This window comes from Gadus chalcogrammus, chromosome 15, assembly GCF_026213295.1.
Source record: "Gadus chalcogrammus isolate NIFS_2021 chromosome 15, NIFS_Gcha_1.0, whole genome shotgun sequence".
Taxonomy (NCBI): domain Eukaryota; kingdom Metazoa; phylum Chordata; class Actinopteri; order Gadiformes; family Gadidae; genus Gadus; species Gadus chalcogrammus.
Window position 1 is genome coordinate 13,585,091 of NC_079426.1, and position 26,214 is coordinate 13,611,304.

The following is a 26,214-nucleotide window of genomic DNA, read 5'->3' on the forward strand; positions in this document are numbered from 1 at the left end:
AGTGTTAGTGTATTGTGTTGGGGGTGCAGTATGGGAGGGGAGGAATTTGACATTTATCTGACATACAAATCCAAATTTGGACCCTGCTTTGTGCAGGGCGCGCCAAAAAAGTTGGATTTGTGTCGCGTGCATGGGTTGTCGCATACAGTCCGGGGTGAAAGTGTGTGTAATGTTTGTCCCCGACCTTAAAGGGTGAAAGTGTGTGATGTTGTTTGGTACAACACATATTGGGATAATAGAGGCAGTTCTTGCTTTGTACTTTATACAACCAGGGAAAGGGTATGTTCAAAATAGGAAATCATTGCGTGTGAATAAAAGCCTTTAACAAGGCGTGTTTGAAGCAAACCATCCTTTTTTGCCTCCATATCATGCTAATATAATATAATTCACTGTACTAAATGGTACAACTATATACCAGCTGAATCATTATCGGAGTATTATCAATAGTTATTGATATTTTCATAGATAATATCAAAAATCCCTGTACTTGCCTTAATAATATACACATGTTGATTATTAATACATTTTCTGTGTGGGTGTGTATGTTTAGGTGTGGGGGGAGTCATTTTGAGTGTATATTCTTCATATGAGGAATATGAAATTATATTTAAAATCTTCAATGAGCAAAAATGTACCTCAAGAAACCTTGGATAAGAGCGTCCCCCAAATGGCAAAATTATATTTAACAACACGTATCAGAATTCACTGTTTGCCACTTTGCATAAAATCATCTGCTTGACGCATTGGAACGGCACACGTCGTAAAACATGAGCCCCGGGCACTAAACGTCCCCTTTCCCCCTGCCCCGCCCTTCCTCTCTCCAGACACAGAAAAGACCCACCAGAACCAGCTGGATGAGTCCAGTGCGGAGGACGGCTCCCTGAAGAAGAAGCAGCGCCGGCAGCGGACCCACTTCACCAGCCAGCAGCTCCAGGAGCTGGAGGCCACTTTCCAGAGGAACCGCTACCCGGACATGAGCACCCGCGAAGAGATCGCTGTCTGGACCAACCTCACAGAGGCCCGCGTCAGGGTGGGTGACCGACTCCGCCCCTCTGTCTTCCCCATCCACCTGTCCCCTAGTGGTCAGGTCCCTCCCCCCTCTGTTATCTCGTAATTGGTTGCCCTCCCCGCCTTTGTCTGTCTCGTAATTGGTTAACACAATTGGTATTTTTCCCCAAAACATTGTCTTGTGGCCAAGTAGAGCGTTTTGTTAGACAGGCAACGACTTTCCAGAGGTGGCCCCCCCAACTTGAGGCTGAGAGAAAACCTGAATTGGATTTGATCAGGAGGTCAAGAAAAGTCAGGGGAAAAGTTAGGTCAGATATTATATATTTTTTCCACAATTCCATATGAACGTAAGAGCCGTATGAAACCAGGTAGAGAGCCGCAAGTGGCTCGGGAGCCGCGGGTTGGCCAGGCCTGAATTAGATGATACCTTTACATGGTCACATCCATCTCATGAACCTCCAAACTACTATTCTTTCTCAGCCTTGATATAAGTTTGGTTTCCCTTCTAACTGGTAAAAGACAAAAAGCAGAGAAGTTTAAAAGTGAAAGTAAAAGAAGGGCGAGCAAATCCATCCAAACGTAGACCAACTGTGGTCAGACCGCGTATAACCGGGGGGTAGTTCAGAAGCCTCTTCTGCTGACCAGAGGCAGATAGGTTCCAGTCTAGTGGCCTAAATGTCAGAGGTACACGGGCCGGGACCTGCTGTCCGGCTGTCACTCACTCTCAGCTCACACGTCCACACTGATTTTGTCACTGTGGCTAAATAGAGTGGGAGCGGCCGCATTCTAGCAGATGACAATATGGTGGGCCACCTTGACAAGCAATGAATCACATTAATGTTGGCCGGACGAAAGGTCACATAGCTGCCATGGCTGGTTGTTATTTTGAAGGGACAACAGACCACACACACCACTCACACAATGTCGACCTATCCATGGCCCACTGGCATTTTCAATCTGATCAAGCTCCTCTCTGTTAGACCCCAATGGCCTTCTCTGACCAGGCCCCTCTCTGTAAGACCCAAATGGCCTTTTCTGACCAGGCCCCTCTCTGTAAGACCCCAATGGCCTTCCCTGACCAAGCTCCTCTCTGTAAGACCCAAATGGCCTTCTCTGACCAAGCCCCTCTCTGTAAGACCCCAATGGCCAAGCCCCTCTCTTTAAGACCGCAATGGCCAAGCCCCTCTATGTAAGACCGCAATAGCCTCTCTTACCAAGACCCTCTCTGTAAGAACCCAATGGCCTCTCTGACGAAGCTCCTCTCTTTAAGACCCCAATGGCCTCTCTGACCAGGCCCCTCTCTGTAAGACCCCAATGGCCTTCTCTGATCAGGCCCCTTTCTGTTAGACCTCAATGGCCTCTCTTACCAAGCCCCTCTCTGTGGGGCCCAAATTACCTCTCTGACCAAGCTCCACTCTGGAGAACCCAGTTCTCAGACCAAAGGCCTGTAAACTGATGTGATTGCAGATGCATTTATTTGGAGAATACACTCTGCATAAGGACTTCTGTAAAGGCCCATTACAGACAATGACAGGATCAATTGACCTTATCATTAAATATTGTCAGAGATTCTCATAATGAGGAAATCCAAATAATCGATAGGTTTGCTGTTTGCTTTTGGTATCTAGATTAAGGTGAGGACATTGCATGGGTGGAGGGAAGGGTCAGGAAAACAAGCACAATAATGCGTTTTCAAACAGGTTTTCCTTGTTTATGATCCAAACAAACGTATCCAAGACTGAGCAACCTTTCCTGACGCCTCTTTCCATTCATCTTTAATCCCCAGCCACTTTGTTTCCCCTAAATGAAAGGGACTTTGTATGACCGTAGTACTATTATAAGTAATTGATAGTTCCAAGAAAAGATACTGAACAATAGCTCAGGGCAAGTTCACATGCACGTAAACACCAGAACGCTCGACCAAACCACGTCAGTTGAGTTCAGAGAGCCGTGGCATAACCTTGGCTTCTCCGCTTTGAAGTGTTTCACCCTCCGTGCTTCCAGCTTGAGAGACCCAATCTGGGGGAACAGTTACCCCCGATTAGTGGGGTATTCCCCCCCCCCCCCCCCTCTCTCTCTCTCTCTCTCTCTCTCTCTCTCTCTCTCTCTCTCTCTCTCTCTCTCTCTCTCTCTCCTGGAAAATGCAGTGTGTAACAGACACCCTCGTCTGGCATTAGTGTTCAATAGCATTTTGTTACAACCATAACAAACGCAGCCGGTGCTGTCTGGCCTGTTCGCTGTAACGTAAAGACGATAGTCCATACTGGACAGGTCTTTATTTAAACCCTGAATACATATTTGTACTGCTACTTTTGGGGTTATTATGCCGTAGGTCAAATGAAAAGTTTGTAGGATTCTGTACGATTGTGTTTTTTGAGAAGATTTTGAAAACTCTTAATTTAGATTTGCACTTCATCTTTAATCTGTCTCATATCTTCTGAATATAGAACATACAAACGAAAAATGGGAAAATTGCCTTTCTCTGACATTTCTTTCATTTGGATTCAACTATTCAAATAATGAGGTTCATTAACGCTTGCTGAATAGGACTGTTTAATAATACACAAAGTTAGTTTCTAGGATCATTGCGTCTTTCAAAAAGTCTGCATACATTCTCAAGTATATCCAAAACAATTTTGGCAGACAGCTGTCACCGGTTATTCTGATAAAGTAAGTAATTTCAAAAAGTTTAATTAACATGAAACTCATCTTAGTCGATTTCTGTGTGTTCAGAAACACCCTTGATTAGAGATTCTCCAAACCATTTCCAAAAATGTCACACCTTTCAAAATACCTCACATACAAATCACATTTCACTACTATAAATCTCCATACCGACTGCGCCCCATGATCCATGCACTTCCTCCTTCGGTACCTCAGCATGCAATGAACTCTCCTCCTCCTCCCTGTTCCCAAGGTGTGGTTCAAGAACCGGCGTGCCAAGTGGAGGAAGCGAGAGAGGAACCAGCAGGCGGAGCTGTGCAAGAATGGCTTCGGTGCCCAGTTCAACGGGCTGATGCAGCCCTACGACGACATGTACACGGGCTACTCCTACAACAACTGGGCCACCAAGAGCCTGGCGGCCAGCAGCCCCCTCTCGGCCAAGAGCTTTCCCTTCTTCAACTCCATGAACGTCAGCCCGCTGAGCTCACAGCCCATGTTCTCGCCGCCCAGCTCCCTACCCTCCATGAACATGCCCCCCAGCATGGTGCCGTCGTCTGTGGCCGGCGTGCCCTCCGGCGGCCTCAACAACCTCGGCAACCTCAACAACCTCAACGGGCCGTCTGGGCTCAACTCGGCGGTGTCGGCCGCCACCTGCCCCTACGCCAGCTCGGCCAGCCCCTACATGTACAGAGACACCTGCAACTCCAGCCTGGCCAGCCTGCGGCTAAAGGCCAAGCAGCACGCCACCTTCGCCTACCCCACCGTGCAGAACCCCGTGTCCAACCTGAGCCCCTGTCAGTACGCTGTGGACCGGCCCGTATGAAGCACGGGCCGGAGCCACTGGTCCACCACCACCACCACCGCTACAACCCCCCGCCCTTACCCTCTTCAACTCTTCACCCCCACCACTGCCACCCCCACCCCCCCCGACAAATATCCCATCCACCCACCTGGAAGTCTCAATGTCCCCCCCCCCTAGGAGTCTCCCAGCTTTACAGAGGAAAAAACAACAACACTATTCTTACCCATGATGGCTCACTTTGAGTGGGACGAGGGATCACTGATGAATGGATTGTGCATGACATGAATAATCTCCAGAACCCAAACAGCCCTCACCCCTTCTCTCCCAACCCCCCCCCCCCCCCCCCCCCCTCCCCCCCTTGTTCTGGATGGACCACTGATAATTATTCTCCGACGTGCTCCGAAGACATTGTGGCTTGGTTCCACAGACTGTTTTCATGGATCTCTGAAGTCAAACGCTGCCATCGTCTCCTGTTCCTCAGCTGCATGATACCAGTAAATATTGAAGGCAAGGTTTGGTAAAAAAAAAAATGAAAATCACAAAAACATGTTGGAGGTTTGGAGACTGACTGACGGTCATGTGATCTTTGCCGCTGCGTTTCCTAGGACCAGGGGTTTGGACGCTGGCGCAACAGGAAGATGTATATAATGGACTTTTTTTTGTTTTGTATGTGACTAAAAAACTAAACAAACTATGAATCTATGAGAAAGCGTAGTACTTTGAAGGCGAGGGACGCATGTGGCGGCAGCAGCCCTGAGATTGACGCACCATGCGCACCACACGTAGGAACTTCAAATCTTTGTTGTGAATTCCACTCACCTCCCAAGGTCATAAGTTAAAGGTCAACCAATGAGGCCAAGTGGAGGCCACCCAACATAGTCTTGGAAAGTAAAAATATCCTTGAGACACACACTCACTCACGCACACGCACACACACACACACACACACACACACACACACACACACACACACACACACAGAAACACCGCCAGCCACACACATACATACTTACACACACACACACACATCACACACACACAGCCACATGCATACATACATACAAGCATGCACACACAAAGAGAACATTAGCTACCTTTCTAAAGTTCACTCTAAAGAAGCCATTGAGTTTATAGATTTGTGTGGTGTTATACAAAGGGAGTCTGTGAAATGACTGTAAAAAATGTATGTAAGAGTGCAGTTGTTATAACAAAAAATAAGCTTTTCTTTCTGGTGTAGCCTGCTTTGTCCCATTAAAGAACAATAAAATGATCTGTTTTTATGAATTATGAAATATACTTTGACGCGGAGCAGTGCAGAACCACCCCTTTCACCCCACCTCCCCTCTACCTCCCCTCCATCTATATCTACAAACCATCTCTAACCCGTGGTGGTCGCTACGACCGCAGGTCAAAACACACTGTGTTCCTGCAACATGACCGGTGCCATGGAAACCCTGTTTCACCGCCATGGCAACGATTACGCAAAGTGAGAAGTAGGGAGAAGGAGGAGTAATGGATGGAGACGGAGATTGAGATGTTCTCGGCCCGGGGTTGCGTTACAGATATGTTTGACCTACACTCTATGAACGATGACCACTGCAGGGGGGGGGGGGGGGGGGAGGGGATCTAGTAACGCCCAAGACACTTGGAGAAGCTGGTCATGCAGCCGCTGCCAGGTTTTTATATAGGAAATGGAGGGAAAACTTTGTGTTGACACAAATACTGAGCAGTTTTCAAAAAAGAACAGATTCTAATCACCCAGTTTTTTTATTTATACAATTGTCAATCATTTTCGTTTTGACCTAAAAGCTTTCAGTTTACTTGAAGATAATTGTTTTATTGTAATTGAGGATATAGGCCTAGGCCTATCTAACACCAAAATTATCTATTTCAAATCCCAAATCACAGCATAGCATAACTAGTTTGCATTGAGAGATATTGAATCATGAATATCTGGTGCACCTCATTGAATTACAAGTTTTGGGGCCACACAATTAAATATACAACATGCCCAACTATTTACCTGAGTGGGCTGTGGACCTTATATTTTCAGGAACATGTGTTCTTATTATTGAGTTGTGAGAATATAGGTTGTTATATCAATAGAATACATATTATTTGGTTTACGCAAACATGGTTTAAGGCGTCACGCCGCAGAAAGAGACGCCTTTCTTTAGTCCTAGTGTATAGGCCTACCGACAATGAGTCCAACTGCCCTCGTGCAGGTCTACTTTGGCCATCTGTCTGCACTCAAAACGTGTACTTTCCAGTCCAACACGTCCCTTAGTGGTCCTCGTGGTTAATCCAGATCGGCGCTCAAGTGATTACACGTGAAACACTTTGAAAAGGGGTAAAATATATTATACTCGTTGTGTGACTGTACCATTTTTTTTCTTATTTTATTACCGTGATTTAATTTGCAGACGGAGATTAAGACACATTAGAGCAAATGCATACGTTTTACACTCGATTTAAAGTGATTGAAAAGGGGATGTAAGGGGGACGATTGCGCATCACCAAGAAGCCGTTTAAAGCCGTTTATTAATCAGCAGCGCACTGCATGTAATCTACGCAGCAGCATCAGCACCGCTCTCCATCAGGCTCAGTCGCACTCTACACCATGTGGAATACTGATGCCAACACCCAATGGCGAGGATTCATGTTTTATTAAAACGAGCAGATTTCTCATTTAATATTCAATCTCTTCGAGTAAGACTTATTATCAGTGACTTGACCCAACGCATTTGCTAATTACAAATAATTCCTGGTTATATTTTCGGGGAACATATAGCATCTATTAGCACTTCATTATTCATCTTGGATATGATAAATCACTGCCACGACGAGGGATTTTCTAATAAATATAATTGAGACTCGAGCAGAAAGCGACTTCATGGCAATTAGTGTTCGAATACAAACAGAATTATTTTAGTTTATAAGCAGACTTTTTCATATTTGTTCCCGATTGAGGATTAGAGGAAATTATAGTTATCTGTGTGGCTTGTAAAAATTATTAACAAGACTGAATTACTTTTTGGGATTGGCTAGTTCTTTGTCTGTTGTTTGCGTTAATAATTTAAAATAGAATAAATAAAATGTTAACTTATGAATCTTTTCTTTTTTTTAAAGAAAGAAAAAAGTTAAATGTAGGCTACTCGATTCACTTCATGTTTATCGTACGGTGGTAAAAACAGAAAGTATGTGTTCAATAATAATGAGCTCTATGTAACCTGTGCTTACATTAGGCCTACATGAAGGTTTTAAAGACACAGAACCGCAGGTGCGACGATGGGCTCGTCATAGGCTACACGGTGGACCCGTTTAGGCCTAAAGGCACTAGCCTATAGGCGTCAAGGTATATTTTTTGATTTTTTTAGGCTTGACTATAAATATATATGTATAGCCTATAGGCTACATTAGGCTATATGAAAGGATTATGATTAATAAAAAATATATTTAATCCCAAAAAGATTTTACGCATATATATTTATAGAATAGAAGACACACACACATATAGTAGGCCTATAGTAGTATAAAACATATATAGTATAAAACAAACCCATAGGTTAAACATAGATATGTTTTTCTTTTCTTTTTTTAAGAATTATACCCTTTCATTCTCGCGGCAGGGTGGATAAGCAGGGGGACCCCCACCACATAATAAAGAAACACTATGAGGTCCAGCGGGTCCTTCTCCCTCGGGCTGCTCGGACCACACATGCGCGCTTATCCCCCGCAAGCTGCACGCTTGCACGCACGACCCTTATTTCCTCGGCCTCACTCCAACAACACTGTAACAGGGGGGTATTTGAGGAAAATACTATGTTCGGGTAACGTTTAAAAATATAACCGCTGCTAGTGTAGGCAATACGATATAGCCTACTTAACGTGGAACAAAATAGCCGTCACGTCTCCTATTGTTTTATCGGCTTAATAGGAGTTGAGTTGTCCTCCGCTCTGACCCCTATCCACCTCCTCCTCCTCCTCCGCCTCCCCTCGGCCCCAGATGCGGAGCCCGAAGGCCCGCGCAGCCTCTCCAACTGTAGTCCAATATATTAGGAGGATTAACATTCCGGCGGTAAGCCGCCACAGCGCAGACCCAATGTCGTCTCTTTTTTTGGTGTATTTATTTCCTTATCGTGGCTCAAATCTGGTTCGCACTGTCCACGGCGTAATTTCCCTTTCGTCTTTCGGTTCTACAAACCCACCGCGTTGTTCCTTCACACGCACGCACCCCATGCGTAAAATGGGAATAGAAAACATAACGTGTGAGTAATGTGAGTAAAAAAGATGCAGGCCAAAGAGTTGAACTCGTCCAAGGTGAGCCATTGTTGAGTGTTTGAAGCACATTTTCTTGTCTCCTTGTATCAAGTTTCCATGGTCGATGCACGCGCATCATTGTGCGTAAACCTCAACTCTTAACTTATAACAAATTATTTCGGAAATCATACATTTACACAAATCATGCATGGAACTCCGTCCATCGATAAATAATCAGCAGCAATCGTAACGGATCAGACCTAAAATACCTAAAAGAAGAGAGCGAGAAAGCGAGAAAGCGAGAGAGCGAGAGAGAGAGAGAGAGAGAGAGAGAGAGAGAGAGAGAGAGAGAGAGAGAGAGAGAGAGAGAGAGAGAAATAAGCCCTGATCCTCTTTTTAGAAAACTCCCTCCCAGCCAGACACCTATAATGGACCAGTATTTATCAAGCGGCCCGGGAGAGGAGTGTGCACCTAGGGCTGTTTTCGCATGGGATTAGCCGGGGTCCAGAGCCCGATGCTCTCACTGGATCATCTGGTAGAGATTAGTCTCTGGCTGTTTACCCAGCTCCCGCGGTCCACTCATTGATCTGAAATTAAACTTCTCCCCACAAGTCCATGTGGGTCAATGTTTTGAGGCTTATCAGGTAGACGCTCCGTTAAATATTTTATATTTTCTCTGCGACTGTGTATTTAACATCTTTTGTTCCGTGTGGAGGCGTTCATGCGCAGAGAACTAGATTATAAGACATCCCAATATTGTTGTTTCGGGACACCACCAACTAGACGCGTATGCATTAAGCCTACGAACTGGATTTTCCTTATCAAAAAGATAAAGCCCTTAAATCGTGACTCCATATGAATGGAGGCAATTAAAGGTAGAGCGATTCACTGAGGGAAGAGCGAAAGAGGAACGGCATTGCTTGCTGTCTGACGCCATCTGTTGGACTCAACACAAAATAAACATTTTGCAGCATCGTGTCTGGACTCCTTCATGGGCGGCCCAGGTCGGCGACACAATAGACCAACAACGCACCCAAACACCGTGGTCAAGCGCCGCATGAGAGTCTATACTGAATCTAAAACAAACGTACATATTTTGTCCACTATACTGGCCCCCGCCCCTATAAATGAACTGATTGTACCTTTATGAAACCGCAGTAGGCCTAGGCCTACTGAAATGTTATTGAAAATGTTCACCTGCCACCTGCCGAATAAGGGAGGAGGGTGGAAATAAAGTTGCGATTTCTTTATCTGCTTGGTTTAAGGTGAGACAGAAAGCTAAGTGCTTGTTGGCTCGTATTCTCCAGTGCAAATGCATCAAAAAGCTCGGCGGTAAAGTAGGTTAAACGGACAGCTCGCACTTGCGGTTTGAGTTGCGTTCCTGTCCCAGCAAAACTACAACTAGGCTACTAAGCTTCTATAACTTTCAATGTGCAACATTTTCGCTTAAGCCTTCTACCAGAATCTAATTACGACACGTTGGAAGGTTAATGAAGTTTTATTTGTTGGCATCTTAATCCATGCATTGAGACATGTTAAATTAAACAAACCAAAAAAGTGCGTTATCAATTGGTTATTATTCCTTGCAGCATGTGAAGCTCGAGGCTAGGTGGTTGGGATGTAGCATGTTGTTGGAGGTGTTATTGCTCAATATAAAAATATTTATTAAATATATATTTGTACATATTTTATAAAGCATGAGTGTGCGTTTCTTTAATCACTAAAGTGCAAAGAAAATAATGTCAGGTCAAATGTATGATCAGTTCTAGAGTCTGGTGCACCAGAAAGGTTTTATTCCCTTGATACACCCATACTGTACAGGACCCTGATAATGGATAGATACACACAGGTGCCTATGATTGTTCCACCTTTTGCCATTTTTGAAACATCCTTTGATTCAGATCAAAGCATGAGACAAACAAGATTTTCCAACGAATAAAACGCTTCAAACCTTGGGGACAACAGGCCGTACATACTGTAGGCCTACATGAACAAACTTGCACATAAAGGCTTTTTCAAAAAACGTGTTAATCAAATACCTCCACCGCAAACAAGTGATAAGTGATAAGACAACAGGACATATACTGTACATTTAGTGTACATAAGGGCCTTTTTTGAAACACATGTAACTAATCAAATATCTCCACCGCAAACAAGTAATGAGTGACGTGTCCCTGACACCAACACAGCTGTGGGTTTCCCATTCTCGTTTGGGGAAGAAAACACCTGGTTGCTCTATAAAAAGGTCCCCTGCTTTTATTCAGAGTGTTGGATCTATTGCTCAGAGGTAAGTACTAGATATGGGTTCGTCTTAATTACGGGATTTGGTGTCGATAATTCCTGTCTTTGTTTTATAATGACATGTTTCCCATGGACCTTTTATTCACCAGATGACGCAGATTTGGGTTCTTGGTGCGGTCCTCTGCCTGTTTGGCTCAGCATATGGCAAGTTATCTCAATATTTCTTATAGTTCTAATATTGTGTTGTGTCCTGTATAACATGAAAAAGCAGATGAACATACTAGGCAGGTAACAAAACTACACAGGACTTCATCAACAAATGAAATGCTAATTAAAATAATTTGTCATATTTTGTCTGTAAATCACAAATTAACAATTTCTCAAATGATGTAGTCCTAAGAATTATATTGTTGAAAATATATGCACATTTGAAAAAACCGAAATGCATCCAATTGTCGAAGTAGGCCTACCATCCTGATCAACTCGTGGTTGTTGTCCACAGCTGATGAGGTTTGTTACGATGGCTTGGGCTGCTTTAGCGACTTGCCGCCATGGGGGGGCACCAAAGAGCGCCCCCTCGCCAAACTGCCCTGGGTGCCGGGCATGATCGAAACGCGCTTCCTCCTCTTCACCCCGAAGAACAAGTACTACCACGTGAGCAGAGGGGCGGTCGATCTTTAGCGTAGGGATGGAGGTTTCCGTTGATTCGTTAGTTGATTCGGATTCCACGTCACAGATTCAAATCAAAATCACAAAAAACAGATGCAAGTTTTATACTTCCATTTCGCCATTTCGTCTTTGGTACAATAAATATATTTTCCCAAGGAATACAACACAGATCGGTATAGATAGGCTTTAAAACTAAATAAATGACTTACAAACGAGATTATAGACTCTTTTGTTTAGAGTAAATTCCCCCGCCAGAGTCGCCTCAGATTCTGATATTTATTTTTAAACGATTGACAGATTGATTTGGAGTCACACCTTTTTTGTCTTATTTCCTAGGCTATGAATTATTTTCTTTAGAATGCGATTTTATCCAATGCAACTTACAGTTGCAGTTCAGATACAAAGGCACTATTCACTTGATGACCTAACCCTGACCTGCTCTTAAAATGACATGGAGCCATGTTCTGTAAGTCGCTTAGGATACAAATGGCTGCGTAATAACTCAATAGACTAAACAATAGCATTATAAACCAACTGAATCCTGGATTTAACCTCGGCAGGAGATCAAGGCAGACCCAAAAATAATGAAGGTCACCAACTACAACAAGCTCAAGGCAACACGCTTCATCATCCCAGGATACCTGGAGGTCAAGGACGAGGACTGGGCCCAGCATATGTGCAAGGTATGTAGAACCTCTGCTGGCAGGAGCAGCTACTAACACCTTCACACTTCCTTACACAGGCTTGGGCCTCACTGTGGTTCCTGAGGCCGTTCTAATACATGATGTGACCGTCTACCAGGACATGCTCAAGTGGGACAGTGTGAACTGCATTGCGATGGAGTGGAAGGCTGGCGTTAGAGCGCCGTACGCCCAGGCCGCAAACAACGCCAGGGTGGTGGCGGCCCAGGTGGCCCACATGATCAACTTCCTCATGGTGAGTCTGGTGTAGCGGAGATGCCCGGCAGGGTAGCACCTCACTCACAGTGCCCTATAGGGGACCCTCAAGCTTTTCCACTTTCCAGTATAGTCAAGCACGGCTATAGCACATACGTAAGTTGTGAGATTCAGCTGCAACATTCACTCTGTTCCCTGGCCAAGTTGGACCGTTGTCTTAACTGGTCTGATTTGTGAAACCAAAATCCCGGACCGATGTCGTCAACGGCCCAACTTTTCCTAACACCCACTACACAGTCTGGGTCTGAGAACCGGTGGTACATTGGTGCCGTGATCAACCGATTTTTGGGGCCCGATTTCCCATTTGTTGCTCTGGTCAGATTATAGATTGTACTGTGTCGTTGAGTGTGTTAAACCTGATCAGGGCCACACAGATTCTAAATAAAAAAATGTATGATCCAATATCCTGTAGTGTGCGGGGAACCCTGAGGTCAGCCGAGTAGGCCTACTTAGTGAGTGGATTGTTAGATGGGAAAGATAATAGCCAATTGGGAGCAACCCTGATTGGTAATCACTACAGAAGCCATGGCAGAAAAAGCTAAAATGTTGAGAATTTGGGAAACAGATTAGTGTACAGTCAATTATCACGCCGCCTCCATTACTTCGTCCATAGTTTTTGAGAAGCTTATGCTTAAGGATTGTTTGCAAATGCAATCTTGCATTTGCGATTTCCAAGAGACTCGGTTTTGTGAATCAGGACTGTTCGGGAACGGAGTCGGTTAGTTTAAGGAAACCACACACCCTCATCTATAGTTAGGTGTGTGGTCTTCAATTTTTTCCAAATTTGAAAATGTGGGTAGTGTCTTTCAGCAAGATTAAGGGAGGATAATGTAAAAAAAAATACAGGTAAATTCTAGTTGGTGTGTATAGGCTACACAAAGTATTACACATAGATTCATCTCCAACCTTAGGGTAAAAGTCAATATCAGAAGAAAGTGTCCTAGCATGCTTTGGTTAGATCTAATCTTTGTGCTTGGTGGCGTGACATAGGGCAACTACAAGCAGACGGCCGATAAGTTCCACATTATCGGACACAGCCTGGGCGCACACGCCGCTGGCGAGGTCGGCAGACTGGTCCCCAATCTCGCACGAATCACCGGTATGTCCCACAGCATGCCCGTCAAAAACTGCCCAAAAGGACAGACAGTTTGTGTGTTCTGAGCATGGAATTTGGATGTCAAAATCATCAATGCATTTTATGAAGTAGATATGTATGTTGTCCCCATTCAACATATTGGACAACCACCATTGTCCAATGAGCTACCTTCTAACAGTTACTAGCTGGATGAGATAGACTCCATTCAATCGTTCTCTGTCCCCTTACTGCATGGACAGGTTTGGATCCCGTGGAGCCATACTTCCAGGGAGCAAGCCGCGACGTGCGCCTGGATACTAGCGACGCCGCCTTCGTAGACGTGATTCACACTGATTCACTACCGTTCACTAAAAACAAGCTTGGTACGCAATTGGTCGGTTCACACTTTCTACATGCTTGCTACATGCCAGCCATACCGTGAAGGCACAATGATGAGTCGCCAAATAAAGCTGATGGACATCAGCTTACCCTTATCTCTGAACACAAAGCCACATGATATGACTCTGCTATACTCTGGCTTTCAACCCTGTTTGTTTAATAATTACATGTAAGGCCAAAAACATAATTTAAAACATTAAAACCAGAGACATAAACCAAAGTGTAAAAACAACCAACATTTATTCTATCAATATTGGGGTTTAGGAGGTAAATTAACACAATGAGAACTTGTCATTTGGAAATTCTGAGGATTTAATTTGAAACCTCGCTGATTGATGGTATTCACTTTAACAAATTATCTCATGAAAACGGTACCGCATGGCCTCATTGTTTCTCAACAAAATCCATTTGATCCTACCAACTGCAGGTCTAGGGATGTCTGGGAACATGGGCCATATTGACTTCTACCCCAATGGAGGGGAGCTAATGCCTGGCTGCAGCAAGAACAGCGGCAGCCCCAGCAATCTTGACGGCATCTGGGAAGGTGAGCTGGCCCAGGGAGATGGTTGGAACCGAAAGAAAGATTCCCGAAAAGTTTGACCATTGAAATTTTTCAGATTTTGAGGCTGCAAATCCAGGACCAATGACAATCAATCTATGTGAAAGATCCACGTTTTCCGAAGATCTTTTTTTAAGGAAGTGGGATTGACGATGCAGTCCAAGATTTGCACAACCCTCAACCCATTATTACCATTAACCCATTATCTTCTTCTATAAAAAAAAATACTGACTTGACCGTTCCCCTTTAAAACAATCTGATGCATCTGATAGAAGATAGACGCCATTTGGTGAGCGCTTTTATCCAATATCGCTTACAATTCCGTGAGTTATAGCCTGTTATTCCTAGCATGGGTGACCCCCCTGGGGGAATAAATCCCCAGCAGGGTGAGGGGTGTGAGGGTTTTAATGCCCTGACCCACCAGTGAGGCTAGACAGGACCGTTGTCACCAGCCACAGATCTTCCAGTCCAGACCCAAGTTTTTCCCGTTGGAGATATTCCCAAAGATGGAACAGTGGGTTCTGTTTGGAATGTACCGCAGAGGCGTCGCGGGGATCAAGTAGCATGAGGCTGTAGCTACAGAGGAGGGGGAGGAGGATGGTAATGGGGATTATGCACAGCTGAGTCCTCCATCTTTGATCTCCCAGATAAGGGGGGAGGGGGGGGGGGAGCAAGTGTCGCATAGCTGAGGGTCCGCTGGTAGACCCTTGCTGGGAGAAAAAACAATACTGTTATAATGTCATCTGTCTGTCTCCCTTTAGCACACTCTCTCCTCGTCACTCCTCCTCGCTTTAACACACACTCCCTCCCTCTCCTCCTAGCTTCAACACTCTCTCCTTACTCCTCCACCTACCATCCCCTCACATGCCCCCCTCCTCCTTGCTTCCACATCCTCCTGCTCCTCCTCCGCACTCCTTGTTCCTCTCTTTAACACAACACTCCTTCCTGCTCCTCCCCTCCTCACTCCTCCGCACGCGCACTCTTCTCCAACCCACACTCCCCCTGTCCTCCACCTCCTCACTCCTCCACCTCCTATTCTCTCCAACTCACAACTCCTTAAAATCCTCCACAACATGCTATGTTACCTAAATTGACTGCTACTTAGAGTCTAATTTCAAGGAGGAAATCAGTCCTGAATGGCTGACAGAACAGTTAGCTAGTGTGCGGTCAGGCAACTATCCCTCCATCCACCCTAAACCTCTCCACCTCCCATTTTAATCCCAAACCTCACCTCCTGCCTCCTTCTCCTCCTCAATCCAGGCAACGTGAAATTTGACGGCTGTAACCACGCACGGGCTTACCAGTACTACAGCGAGAGCACAGTGAAGGCCCACGGCTTCGTGGCCTACCCCTGCCCCGACAAGGAAAGCTTCGCCGCTGTGAGTGTCTCACCGTGTGTTGGTGTTACTCTTATGTATTTCATTATTTAGTGAGCAAAGGAGTTTATCCAAAGCGATAGGTTAATTCAGCCTGGTACAAACAAGTACATGTGAGATCCTGTTCATGTACAGGATTGGTCATATAAGGAACAAGTACCCATGCTTAGGGCTCTTGCTTAAGGATTCCAGTACAGTCTGCGGGGATAGGAGGATTGAACCCTGAGCTATTATTCTTCAGCACGTTTATATGTGTGAGTAAAGTACGTGTATGTGGGCAAGGACGGAACTATAGGGATGGCTGTGTGTGTGTGTGTGTGTGTGTGTGTGTGTGTGTGTGTGTGTGTGTGTGTGTGTGTGTGTGTGTGTGTGTGTGTGTGTGTGTGTGTGTGTGTTTGTGTGTGTGTGTGTGTGTGTGTGTGTGTGTGTGTGTGTGTGTGTGTGTGTGTGTGCACGTGTAGTTGTATTTTAATGTACGTAGATAGAATATGCATGTTTATATTGGGGGGAGCGGGGGGCAGACAAGGCTCTCTGTCCCTTTGTAGGTCAGGCTGGTAGGGGTAGGGAATTGGGGGGGTTGTAGGAGAAATTGGCCCCGGCTCTGTGACCACAGTGGCCGCATGTATGAAGCAGGGGCCACCACCTGTCACCCAGGACACCGATATGGCTGTGAACCACTGATTTAGTCGTCCCAGTTTGCTCGCCCACGCCACCACGGCGACAACAAGCCGCGCCCCCCCCCGCCTGCAGCTGTCGCCGTTGGTAACGACAGTTCATCCTGCTCCGGGACCGGGGCCCAGGCAAACAGAGAGTGGAGCCTTCGCTAGAACCCATCAGGCCCTCTGGGCTCGCTCGGAGCCTGGTAAACATGAGTGGTCGTGTCTCTGACGCAGTCATGAACTGAATCAGGTCCCACACAGAGCAGAACTTTGAAATGTGAATAAAACATGAATTCCTTCATGTTTTCTTTATACAAGGTAACTGTAAGGCTTTACTTTATTAATAAAGTTCCAAAGACGTTTGGATCATAATGACGTAAAGCGGAACGCTTAAATAATGTACTTTAGGCATATTCCATCTACAAGATGGCCATTAATATAAAATGTTTTCTGAAAAAGTGAAAAGCCGCACTTTTGAATGGTGTAGATATTGTTGTTTGGTAAAGGTGCAGTGCATGTCTGGTGATAAAGGTCATATCTATTCAAATATGATCATGGCACACTCTGGAAATAAAATGCCATGATCATAGTTTAATAGATATGACTTCATAACCAGATGGTGTGCACAAATATATATTTCACAACACCATTGTAGAATGGCGTTATGTATTTTTGACCTTCATCTGATTCAGAATTTGTAGACTAGCTACAAAAAGTGCAAACCAGCTCCAAAAAGTATTTTTTTGTAGGCCACGTCAATTAAGTTGTTCGGTACAAACTATATATATCGGAGGACGTCATTGTCTCCTCGGGTCTCTGTGTTCTGCAGGGAATGTGCTTCCCATGTACCGGGGCCTCCTGTCCCCTGATGGGTCAGTCAGCTATCAAGTTCAACCTGACCTCTGTCCCCACCGGGACCAAGTTCTTCCTCACCACAGGAAAAAAAGAGCCTTTTGGTCGTAAGTACCCATGCATGACTGTCATACCTAGTTACACAAAAAACAGCCATTTTTGTCCTAAGTACCAATGCATGAATGTAATACCAAGTTATCCAAAGTGACTCACGCTGAATATAATTACATGTTATTATGGAGCAAAGACTAAGATATATCTTTTGGTATTAAGTACTATTACAAAAAGTGTAATACTTTAGTAGTAACACAAAAAGGTTGTTGGCCACGTTCAAGGCAATGTGATCATTCTGAATTCTGAGTGCAGGGCAACATTTGTTACCAATTGGTGAAGGTAAGTATAGGAAGGAGTGATTTTTTTTAAGCAATTGGACCGAAGCCTTAATCATTCACTTCTGAATCAAAATGAAGGGCTCACTTCCTGGTGATTTGAATGAATATAGAACGAGATTGTCAACTGAGCCAGTCGATTGCAAGCATGGGGACAAGAACAAAACTCTTGAACAAAGCATATCGACATAAACAATGTCAACAATGAACAAAAGGTCTAATATTATCTTTTATTTCCTTCTTGCACCAACGTACCGAAACTAATACCTTGTATGGGAACCTACTGAAATCACACCACTTCTGATTCGGAAACCACCCATTTCTATCGTGTGTTTCCAGGGTACAGCTACAGAGCCAAGGTCCTGCTGGAAGGATCCGTCTGGCCCAACCCTGGCTTCATGTATATCTCCCTGAAGGGAGACCGCGAAGAGACAGAGTCTATCCAGCTCCATGTGTAAGACGCCCAACCAAACAACTAAAAGACAAAAAACTACAACCATGTTTGTACTCTATTCCAGATTGGTACAGATTAACATTTCTGAGCCTCTGTACATATGGCCATGGCGTCTACTGATAGAAATGTCTAAATATATTTAAATAATCAAAAGGTTAGATTTAACTGCCCTGAAACCTTCATGTACATTTGTGGTTATAGTTATTATTGTGCCACCTAATCCTGGTGCCACCGCCTCATAAAATATATCAAACATTTGTGTTGAGTTAATTTGAAAAATATAAAATAAATTTGAGCTACCTATAAAGACATTTGGTGTTCCTAAGTCTAACACTTAACCTCCACCCACAGGGGCATGCTGTCTCCAGGGTTCTATGAGTTGCTCATCAACACCGACAAGGATGTAGGCGAGATCAAGGAGATGACCTTCCAATGGAACAACCATATCTTTAACCCCATTAAGCCCAAATACAGTGCCTCCAGAATCGAGCTGGTGCGCGGGAAGGACAATAAGACGTAAGCCAAGAATCATTCCCGTTTTCTTCATCTCTCACAGCGGGAAGTTCCGGAATCATTCCCAGTTTTATAGAACCTGATCCAGAATCAGGAAAGTTCCAGAGTCGTTTAAAGTATTTTAGAATCTTCCCATACGATTTTAGAATACTGCATGGTTCTAGGACTGTATTGACGGTCAAAGCGAGAGTTTAAAGGTTTCACCACTAGAGGGCACCATGAGACTAGGTGTGAACGACTGCTTAAACATGAAACTTGAAGCATCCGTTGCTATGGGGATTAGGGAGGATGTTGCCCTCAGGAGAGATCGCACAACCTTAGTTGTGAATTAAAAGTTAAAGTGCATACATTGAAACGCAAAGTCACGATCAAAGACAAATTAATTTATCATTGTTTTATAAAGAGCAAGTGTCTTTTGCGAATGAAATACAAATTTTAACCCCCCCGTTACATTTTTCTCTCTCTCTCCCTCTCTCTCTCTGACACAGATACAACTTCTGTGGCGGGGATAGGGTGGGGGAAAAGGTCATCCAGTCCGTGCCGCCGTGCAAGACATAGTCTGCCGCTACAACCTTTACAATAAAACCATCTTTATGTTGAATATCTTTTCACACGTTTGCTCAAATATTCTGTGAGGGGAGAGGATTTTATGATGAAAGGAGAATAGAGGCAAAATGTAGGTCATCTAAATAGGATGTGGTGAATGAAGAAGATGTAGTCCTTCCTTATTTGTTCGACACAGCAAATGCATTTCACATCAAATTGTTTTCGTTTGATGACATACGAAAGTTAACAGATTTAACCATTTACCACCATGGTCACAGTGATAGCCAATTCGGTTGCAAACAGTTAAGTGTTGAGTGTATTGACTAACAACAAGCAACCAAATAAGCAGTAAATTACATGGTTAGAGTCCTATTCCCACCGCCTCGTTTGGATATAAAATGCGTCCAGAACGATTTACTTGTAATATGTCTGTGATAGACTTTCTGTGATTCCATCAGAGAGTGTGAGTGGTTGTGTGTGTGTGTCTCCCCCTGGCACTGAGAAGAACCCTCATTAATTCGTCTGTGGCCTTTTCACCAGTTTATGAAGTCCTGATTGCACGCTATTGTTTTGGCGGTATTTATCTGAACACAAACCCCATAATCACTCCTGCCAAAATATGGCTTTGAGAAAAAAAAGGAGAGCTGCCATTTTTTCATCAAAAAAAAGGGGCATTTGTATTCTCTGCAAAGAATCCATCAGGGCACACAATACCAATCAGTGGATAAACCCGAGGACTTTATTAATAAAACCACTGTGTGGGCTGCTGCCAGTGTCTTTAAGTCCTCTAAAAGACGACATCACTCTTTTGTCTCTCACGCTCGTGTGTGTGTGTGTGTGTGTGTGTGTGTGTGTGTGTGTGTGTGTGTGTGTGTGTGTGTGTGTGTGTGTGTGTGTGTGTGTGTGTGTGTGTGTGTGTGTGTGTTCGCTCACGCGCGTGTGTTTTTATTCATTACGGGCTCATTGGAAATGAAGGCTGGAGACAAAACACAGGCTAATGTCTGTAATTACAGCTGTTTGTCTGGGTGTCAACTTCTCTGATCTCTGAGCGGGGGTCTTCTCTTAGGGCTGGGAGGGAGGTTAAACAAAGAGGGATTAGACAGGTTGTGAATTAAGAGTTGTATTTTTACAGATAGACGGGGGGGGCACAAGTTAACCCGTAACCATGTAACGTTAACTCATAGGAATTACAATGAAAGATATGACACCATACATACATTCTTTATGCTTTATATTTTTATCCAATTATACCCACTATAAGATATGCGTGTGTTTCCTGATATTCACTGGCTCCTATAATATATTCATACTGTTCATTACTTCATACTGTACTGAACACTATTCACCACTGTACCAGGTACCTGTGAAGTGCCCTTCAGAGTGTGAGTGTGTTTCTGTGTGCGTCTACATCTGTGTGAGTATGTGTGTTTGCGTGTCTCTCTGTAAATGTGTGTGTCTATAACTGTCTGTGTGGTGGTCTACATCTGTGTGTGTGTGTTTGTGTGTATGTGGGTCATCCGCACACCTGGCCACTTGTTTCAGGGTTACACAAACATGACTCTTTGTCATCACCAATTATTTAAGCCGAGGGTCTCCAAGGTAAACAAACTGTAATAAACGTTAAACACCGTCGAGGGGGGGGGGGGGGGGGGAAGCATGCACGGAACCACCAATGGCACGTGTGCTCTCTCCCTGCCGTGCGCTTTTAACATGCGCTCTATTGAAGGAGCCCCTCGACGAATCTGTTGCCGCAGATCGCCGTAGCAACGGCCCCTCTTCAGAGCCATTTCACAGGAAATAGAACTTGACCTCCTCCTTCCCCCCTGATGTCCCGCCCCCTCACACACAACCACACATGTGCAGATACAGACACATGCAGAAAGACACACAGGTAGGCGCGCGCACACACACAGACACAGGTAGATAGACAAATATACACAAACAGTTAGACCCTCACAAACACACACACACACACACACACACACACACACAGACAAGAACACAAATAGATAGAGACACATGCAGACACATACACACATACAGCTCGAGACACACACACAGATAGTGATAGACACACACACTCACACACAAGCAGATAGAGACCCTCACACACAGAGCTAAAACACGGCGGGTGAGCAGGGTTGAGTGGTGCTTCAGTAGTACTTGTTAGGAATAACTAGGCTCCTAAATGTTGGCTGTTATTAAATAACAAGAGGCGCGTTTAGGTTCAGATTCCACTTGTTCAACTAGGGGGCGTGACTTCTTTGAAATGCGCGTTTTAAAATATTTAAAATATCTGATCATAGCGATACCTTTGTTGTAATAGCCTTCGCTCCACATTACAACATTGTAGCTACAGTAGATCCATCTGCAAGGTTGTTTTCTCCCGTCTATTATATTTTTATCCCAACTATTTAGGTTATTTAAATAGTTCGTTGTGAGTCAAGGATAACTCCAGGTAGAGATTGGACAGGTGAAACAGTGACATGCATGGTCCTGATATAAGTGTAAGAGTAAATGGGCCTATTTGATTGATAGGATAGTCTATTATCCTTCTAAATCAAATACATTTTCTTCTATAACGGAAATACTCGCAGGGTTTTCAACGTTTTAGGCCTACTCTATTTTGTGTTTGGCCTACTTCTTAATACTCACATTTGCCGATTTCTTCTGGGCGCAGTTGATGAAAGCACTTCGTCCGTGGAGGTATGTTGTGCATGTGCGCGTGCGCTTTAGGCGATGCTGCACACACGTGCGATCAAAGGCGAACTACCGAATAAGTTAGTCAAACCTTACCATACCCTTAACTAATTTTATTTGCAGTAAAATCTAATTCATTCAAATGTTAGAATAACGGACTCTCTTCATAAGTATAATGCTAAATCTTGAATAACTTTGTATCGGCTCTTGACATCGGTGACACACATAGATGACGTGACGTAATCAAAGGGTGCCGCACAACGGGCTCATGTTATTATACATCCGGCCGCTAGGAGAAGTAAAGCTAAAGGAATGCCAATCAATCCAAGCAATTAATCACAAGTATTTAGTTTGGTTACATTTTAAAGTGAGTAGGTCCTTGTGCCAATGTCTAGTCATAGTGCCCCATAATACCAGTTATTGACATGAAGAATATTTATAAACAAATTGCATACAGGCTATGTAGGCTATACATAACCACAACCTTTTTGATAGATTGATGCAAAAGTCGTTTGAGGTCCTCAAATGAGATTCCTTTAATCGATATATTGAATCTTTGTATCCCAAATATAGGCCAAGTAAACACATTACATAAATAATTTGATTTTTTCTGTTTTCAACATGCTATTCTTTTTTACGCCACTTGGTAGCAATGTTCCTTCACACAAGTTCTTGGCACGAAGGGAGGGAACATCTATTCATTTGGAGGAACAGAGATGGGTTTCAAACACAGAACATTGAGGCCTTTAAGGTGAGAATTTTAAAAACATTACTTAACATGTTTCTTAATTTCTTAATCTATTCAGTTAACAGTGTGAATAGAATATTCTTGATCATATTCTAGACACTTTGATATATTGCCACCTGGTCTCCCTGAAGTCTACCATACATTCTAAAGGAATTGGTCCTATACCGCATTATTATTTGCAAGCCTTAGATTCAAATGAAATTGAAATATTAGATGTCTTGTGAATAAATGTGGGAATTCGACCATAAAACACAGAAATGATGTTCTTTGAAATACACATTTTATTGGTGAAACAGTGTCCATGGATAGCACCTCGGTGAGCCCGAGTTGGAAGGTTAAATGTGTTAAACTTCACATGAGTGTTATCTGTTACATGTTAGGCAGAAGAGATAAGATTAATATCACAACAATCTCGCGATCTGATAGTGAGGATCTTCAAGTTTTGTAACTATACTGCTAATTTTGAACGGCGTTAAGCGATTTTTCTTTACTTTTGCAAGCTAAATAGATCTAATCCATTCTGATATTCCCAATCTGACTCCTTCAAATTCAAGTGTTTACGCGTCCTTTGCGCCTGGATCGTGTTCTAGTCTTTACGCACAGAGAATACGTGTTTCTTCATATCACCGTGAGTTATTTTAGCGCCAAGCAGCTACATCAGAACATCTTATCAATCATAGAATGGCAAAAAAAAATAACGGAAAAAAAAGGCTACACAATATACACCGTAATCACAGAATCAAAAGTAAATCTACTGAGTGTTGCGGTCTCGTCTTTCCTTCAACGTAAAAACCTAGGTTCCGTCGCGCCGCGGTCTACAGTGGGCTACAACGGAGTGAAACAGTTCTAGTGCAGCAATGGTGCTCCGGCACATTTATAATTCTGTGATTGGTGAATTATTTAAAGTGGTTGCGATGGGGTTCAGGACCACTGCGGTGTCAAAGCAATTTTACAGCCCCCTGTGCATGGTTTCAATACAGAATGCATGCATGAATACACTCGCAAATAACAAAACAAAAAAACACCCTATGCAACGTGAATCCTACGAATCTCTCGGATGTTCCGGCCCTCTTGGTGACGTTCCTCTCATCCAAAAGAGACATGGACCGTGGTGCCGGGACAAACAGATCGCTTGTATGCCTGCTCATTCCTTTAAGCAACACATGCTGAGACATGCACGAGGTCAGAGGTCAGCACAGAGGACAAAAAAAGGCATGGTGCACGACACTTACGCAAGGCCAGCATCCATTCACAGCTTTAAAGTAAATTATAGGTGTATACATGTATATATAAAACAAGAAAGTGAATCATTATAACTCCTTTATAATACGTGGGCTGGTTGGCTTCCTATAAATAGGCGAAATAATATAGCTTGCAACCTATACAAATACAAACGAAGGGGTTGGCTTGAGAAGGATTCAGGTTTTGATTGTTTGAGAAGGGCCGACCCCAACTCAAACACACAAACTGTCAGAAATCGGTGTTTGTATAGTAACAGTGACATCTGTTTTATACACGTTAGGCACTAACTTCATTAAAACTCATTCGCTCCAGTCACACTCCAAACATCCAAACGGCATCCTCAGCACTAGAGTGGAAGTGTTAACGTATGATAATGTCAAACATGACGACATATAGTATAGTATATATAAAGTACACTATACATAGTAAAGAGGTTAAGTGTGAATATCATTAATGAATGTGACTACTAATACAGATACAACTTTGATAGTTTGTATTAGAGGATAGACGCCTCTGATTGGTCTAGGGGTTGGAGTTACGGGGTCATGAGGTCGCTCTCAACAGGTATTTAATAAACATAATGATGGCCTGTGTGGAGAATGGGATTCACCTTGATGCGCAAAGGAATAACCCATGGAAGTGTTTCAATGCCAGCACAGACAGAGCATCCCATAATAACCTGGGAGTGAATACAGCAATCAGAGCCTTTCTGGACCCCTGCGGGTACAGCTGGTGAGAAAAAAAACGTGACAGATGTCCACAGGAAACACACACACACTCATACTCGCGCACACACAAACGCACGCAAATGCCTCAAGTTAACACCCACACACACAAACACACACTCTTGCAGACAAACACACACAAACACACAAATGCCTCAAGTGCACACACACACAAACACACACACACTCCCTCTTGCAGACACACTCAAATGCGAGCACACACATGATGTTGTGCACACACAATCCCCTTCTCGGGTCGAAAGCATTTAAAATTATAGCGCAAAAAATCTGTACATTTAAATACCGTATTTACAGAAACGAACACAAAAAGCCCACCAAATGGGAGTGCACGTTCCCTATGATCAGAAAATAAAAACTAAAACCTATTTCACACATTTCAAAAATAAACATCATACTACGGTAGCATAACGCATGGATGAATAAAAGGCAACATTTCCGCTATTGGATGGCTATTATGTGGTGTTTTCCTGGCTATACCGTTGGAGGTTAATGGCTTAACTGGTGGTGGTTTCATGAAGCTAGCAGTACGGCCCACTGGCCTGACATACAAAGACATATTCACATTCTAGTGTTGGCTTATTCCGAACAGCCCTGCAATGTTTGTGAGGATGAAACGGGACACAAGGTGAAGTTAAGACTCATTAACTAACCTGAAATGATCAAATTGAAGAAACAAAAGTCTTCCTCCTGAACTTTACGAAGCTCCTCACAAGTGGAAATGTCTGCATAGCTAAAATATATCCCAACGTTTCACATCTAGCAGCCAGTAGGTAGATTCAGCTTATGGCATCGAAGGGGACATGATCAAAAACATATTTCTTCAAGTGTGTATGCAACCTCCAGTTTTTAAGCAATAATCGTTATAAACATACAGTATACACCGTGTACATATGAAACCCTGGAATACCTGATACTGCGGTCATATCATTTAATCCGATAATCCTCCTGTTCCTAAATAACTCAAACCCTGACAAGCAAACCAAGCTTCAAAGTAGAGGCGCAGAAACCAGGAGTATGCGTGGGGTCTGATAGTGGAAGCGCTGGATAAACATGCGAGGAATAACCACTTTGCTTTTACACGCATGCGCGAGGAATAAAGAGCGTGTCTGTGGTTTAACAAGACACACATGATTAAAGTACCGACTGCCTCGATTGGACAGGGCAGAGGCCCAGTACAGCACCCTCTATGGTCTAATATCTTCCTATTACTGGGTTGTTGAACTGGGTGCACACACGCCTCATTATCAACTCACCACACTCACAAAACACATGTCATCAAGCCAAGCTCCAAGATCGCTGACCAAGACCAGCTCAAGAATATACCAAGAAATGCCACTGGACAGTAGTGTGTGTATA

At 43.8% G+C, this 26,214-nt stretch overlaps 2 protein-coding genes across 2 annotated transcripts in view; both read left to right on the forward strand.

The window, feature by feature from the left end:
• LOC130404667 (pituitary homeobox 3) overlaps nt 1–4,495 on the forward strand; it is a 14,787-nt gene extending 10,292 nt beyond the window's left edge. The window contains exons 3-4 of the mRNA XM_056609525.1: nt 825–1,030; nt 3,926–4,495. Coding sequence (XP_056465500.1) covers nt 825–1,030; nt 3,926–4,495 — 776 coding nt within the window. The remainder of the gene's footprint in view (nt 1–824; nt 1,031–3,925) is intronic.
• Nucleotides 4,496–10,966: 6,471 nt separating this feature from the next.
• LOC130405133 (inactive pancreatic lipase-related protein 1-like) lies at nt 10,967–20,233 on the forward strand. The gene is made up of 13 exons (XM_056610124.1): nt 10,967–11,021; nt 11,125–11,179; nt 11,478–11,629; nt 12,205–12,327; nt 12,446–12,580; nt 13,591–13,699; nt 13,936–14,058; nt 14,502–14,618; nt 15,894–16,012; nt 17,498–17,627; nt 18,249–18,363; nt 18,715–18,879; nt 19,365–20,233. Exons 2-13 carry the CDS (start codon nt 11,125–11,127, stop codon nt 19,432–19,434), a joined length of 1,413 nt encoding a protein of 470 aa, XP_056466099.1. The 5' UTR covers nt 10,967–11,021; the 3' UTR covers nt 19,435–20,233.
• The last annotated feature ends 5,981 nt before the right edge of the window (nt 20,234–26,214 follow it).

Coding starts and splice junctions, on each gene's coding strand:
- LOC130405133 (XM_056610124.1), top strand. CDS start 11,125: ATGACGCAGATTTGGGTTCTTGGTGCGGTCCTCTGCCTGTTTGGCTCA. Junction 11,180..11,477: donor CCTGTTTGGCTCAGCATATG/GCAAGTTATCTC, acceptor TGTTGTCCACAG/CTGATGAGGTTTGTTACGAT. Junction 18,364..18,714: donor GAGTCTATCCAGCTCCATGT/GTAAGACGCCCA, acceptor CTCCACCCACAG/GGGCATGCTGTCTCCAGGGT.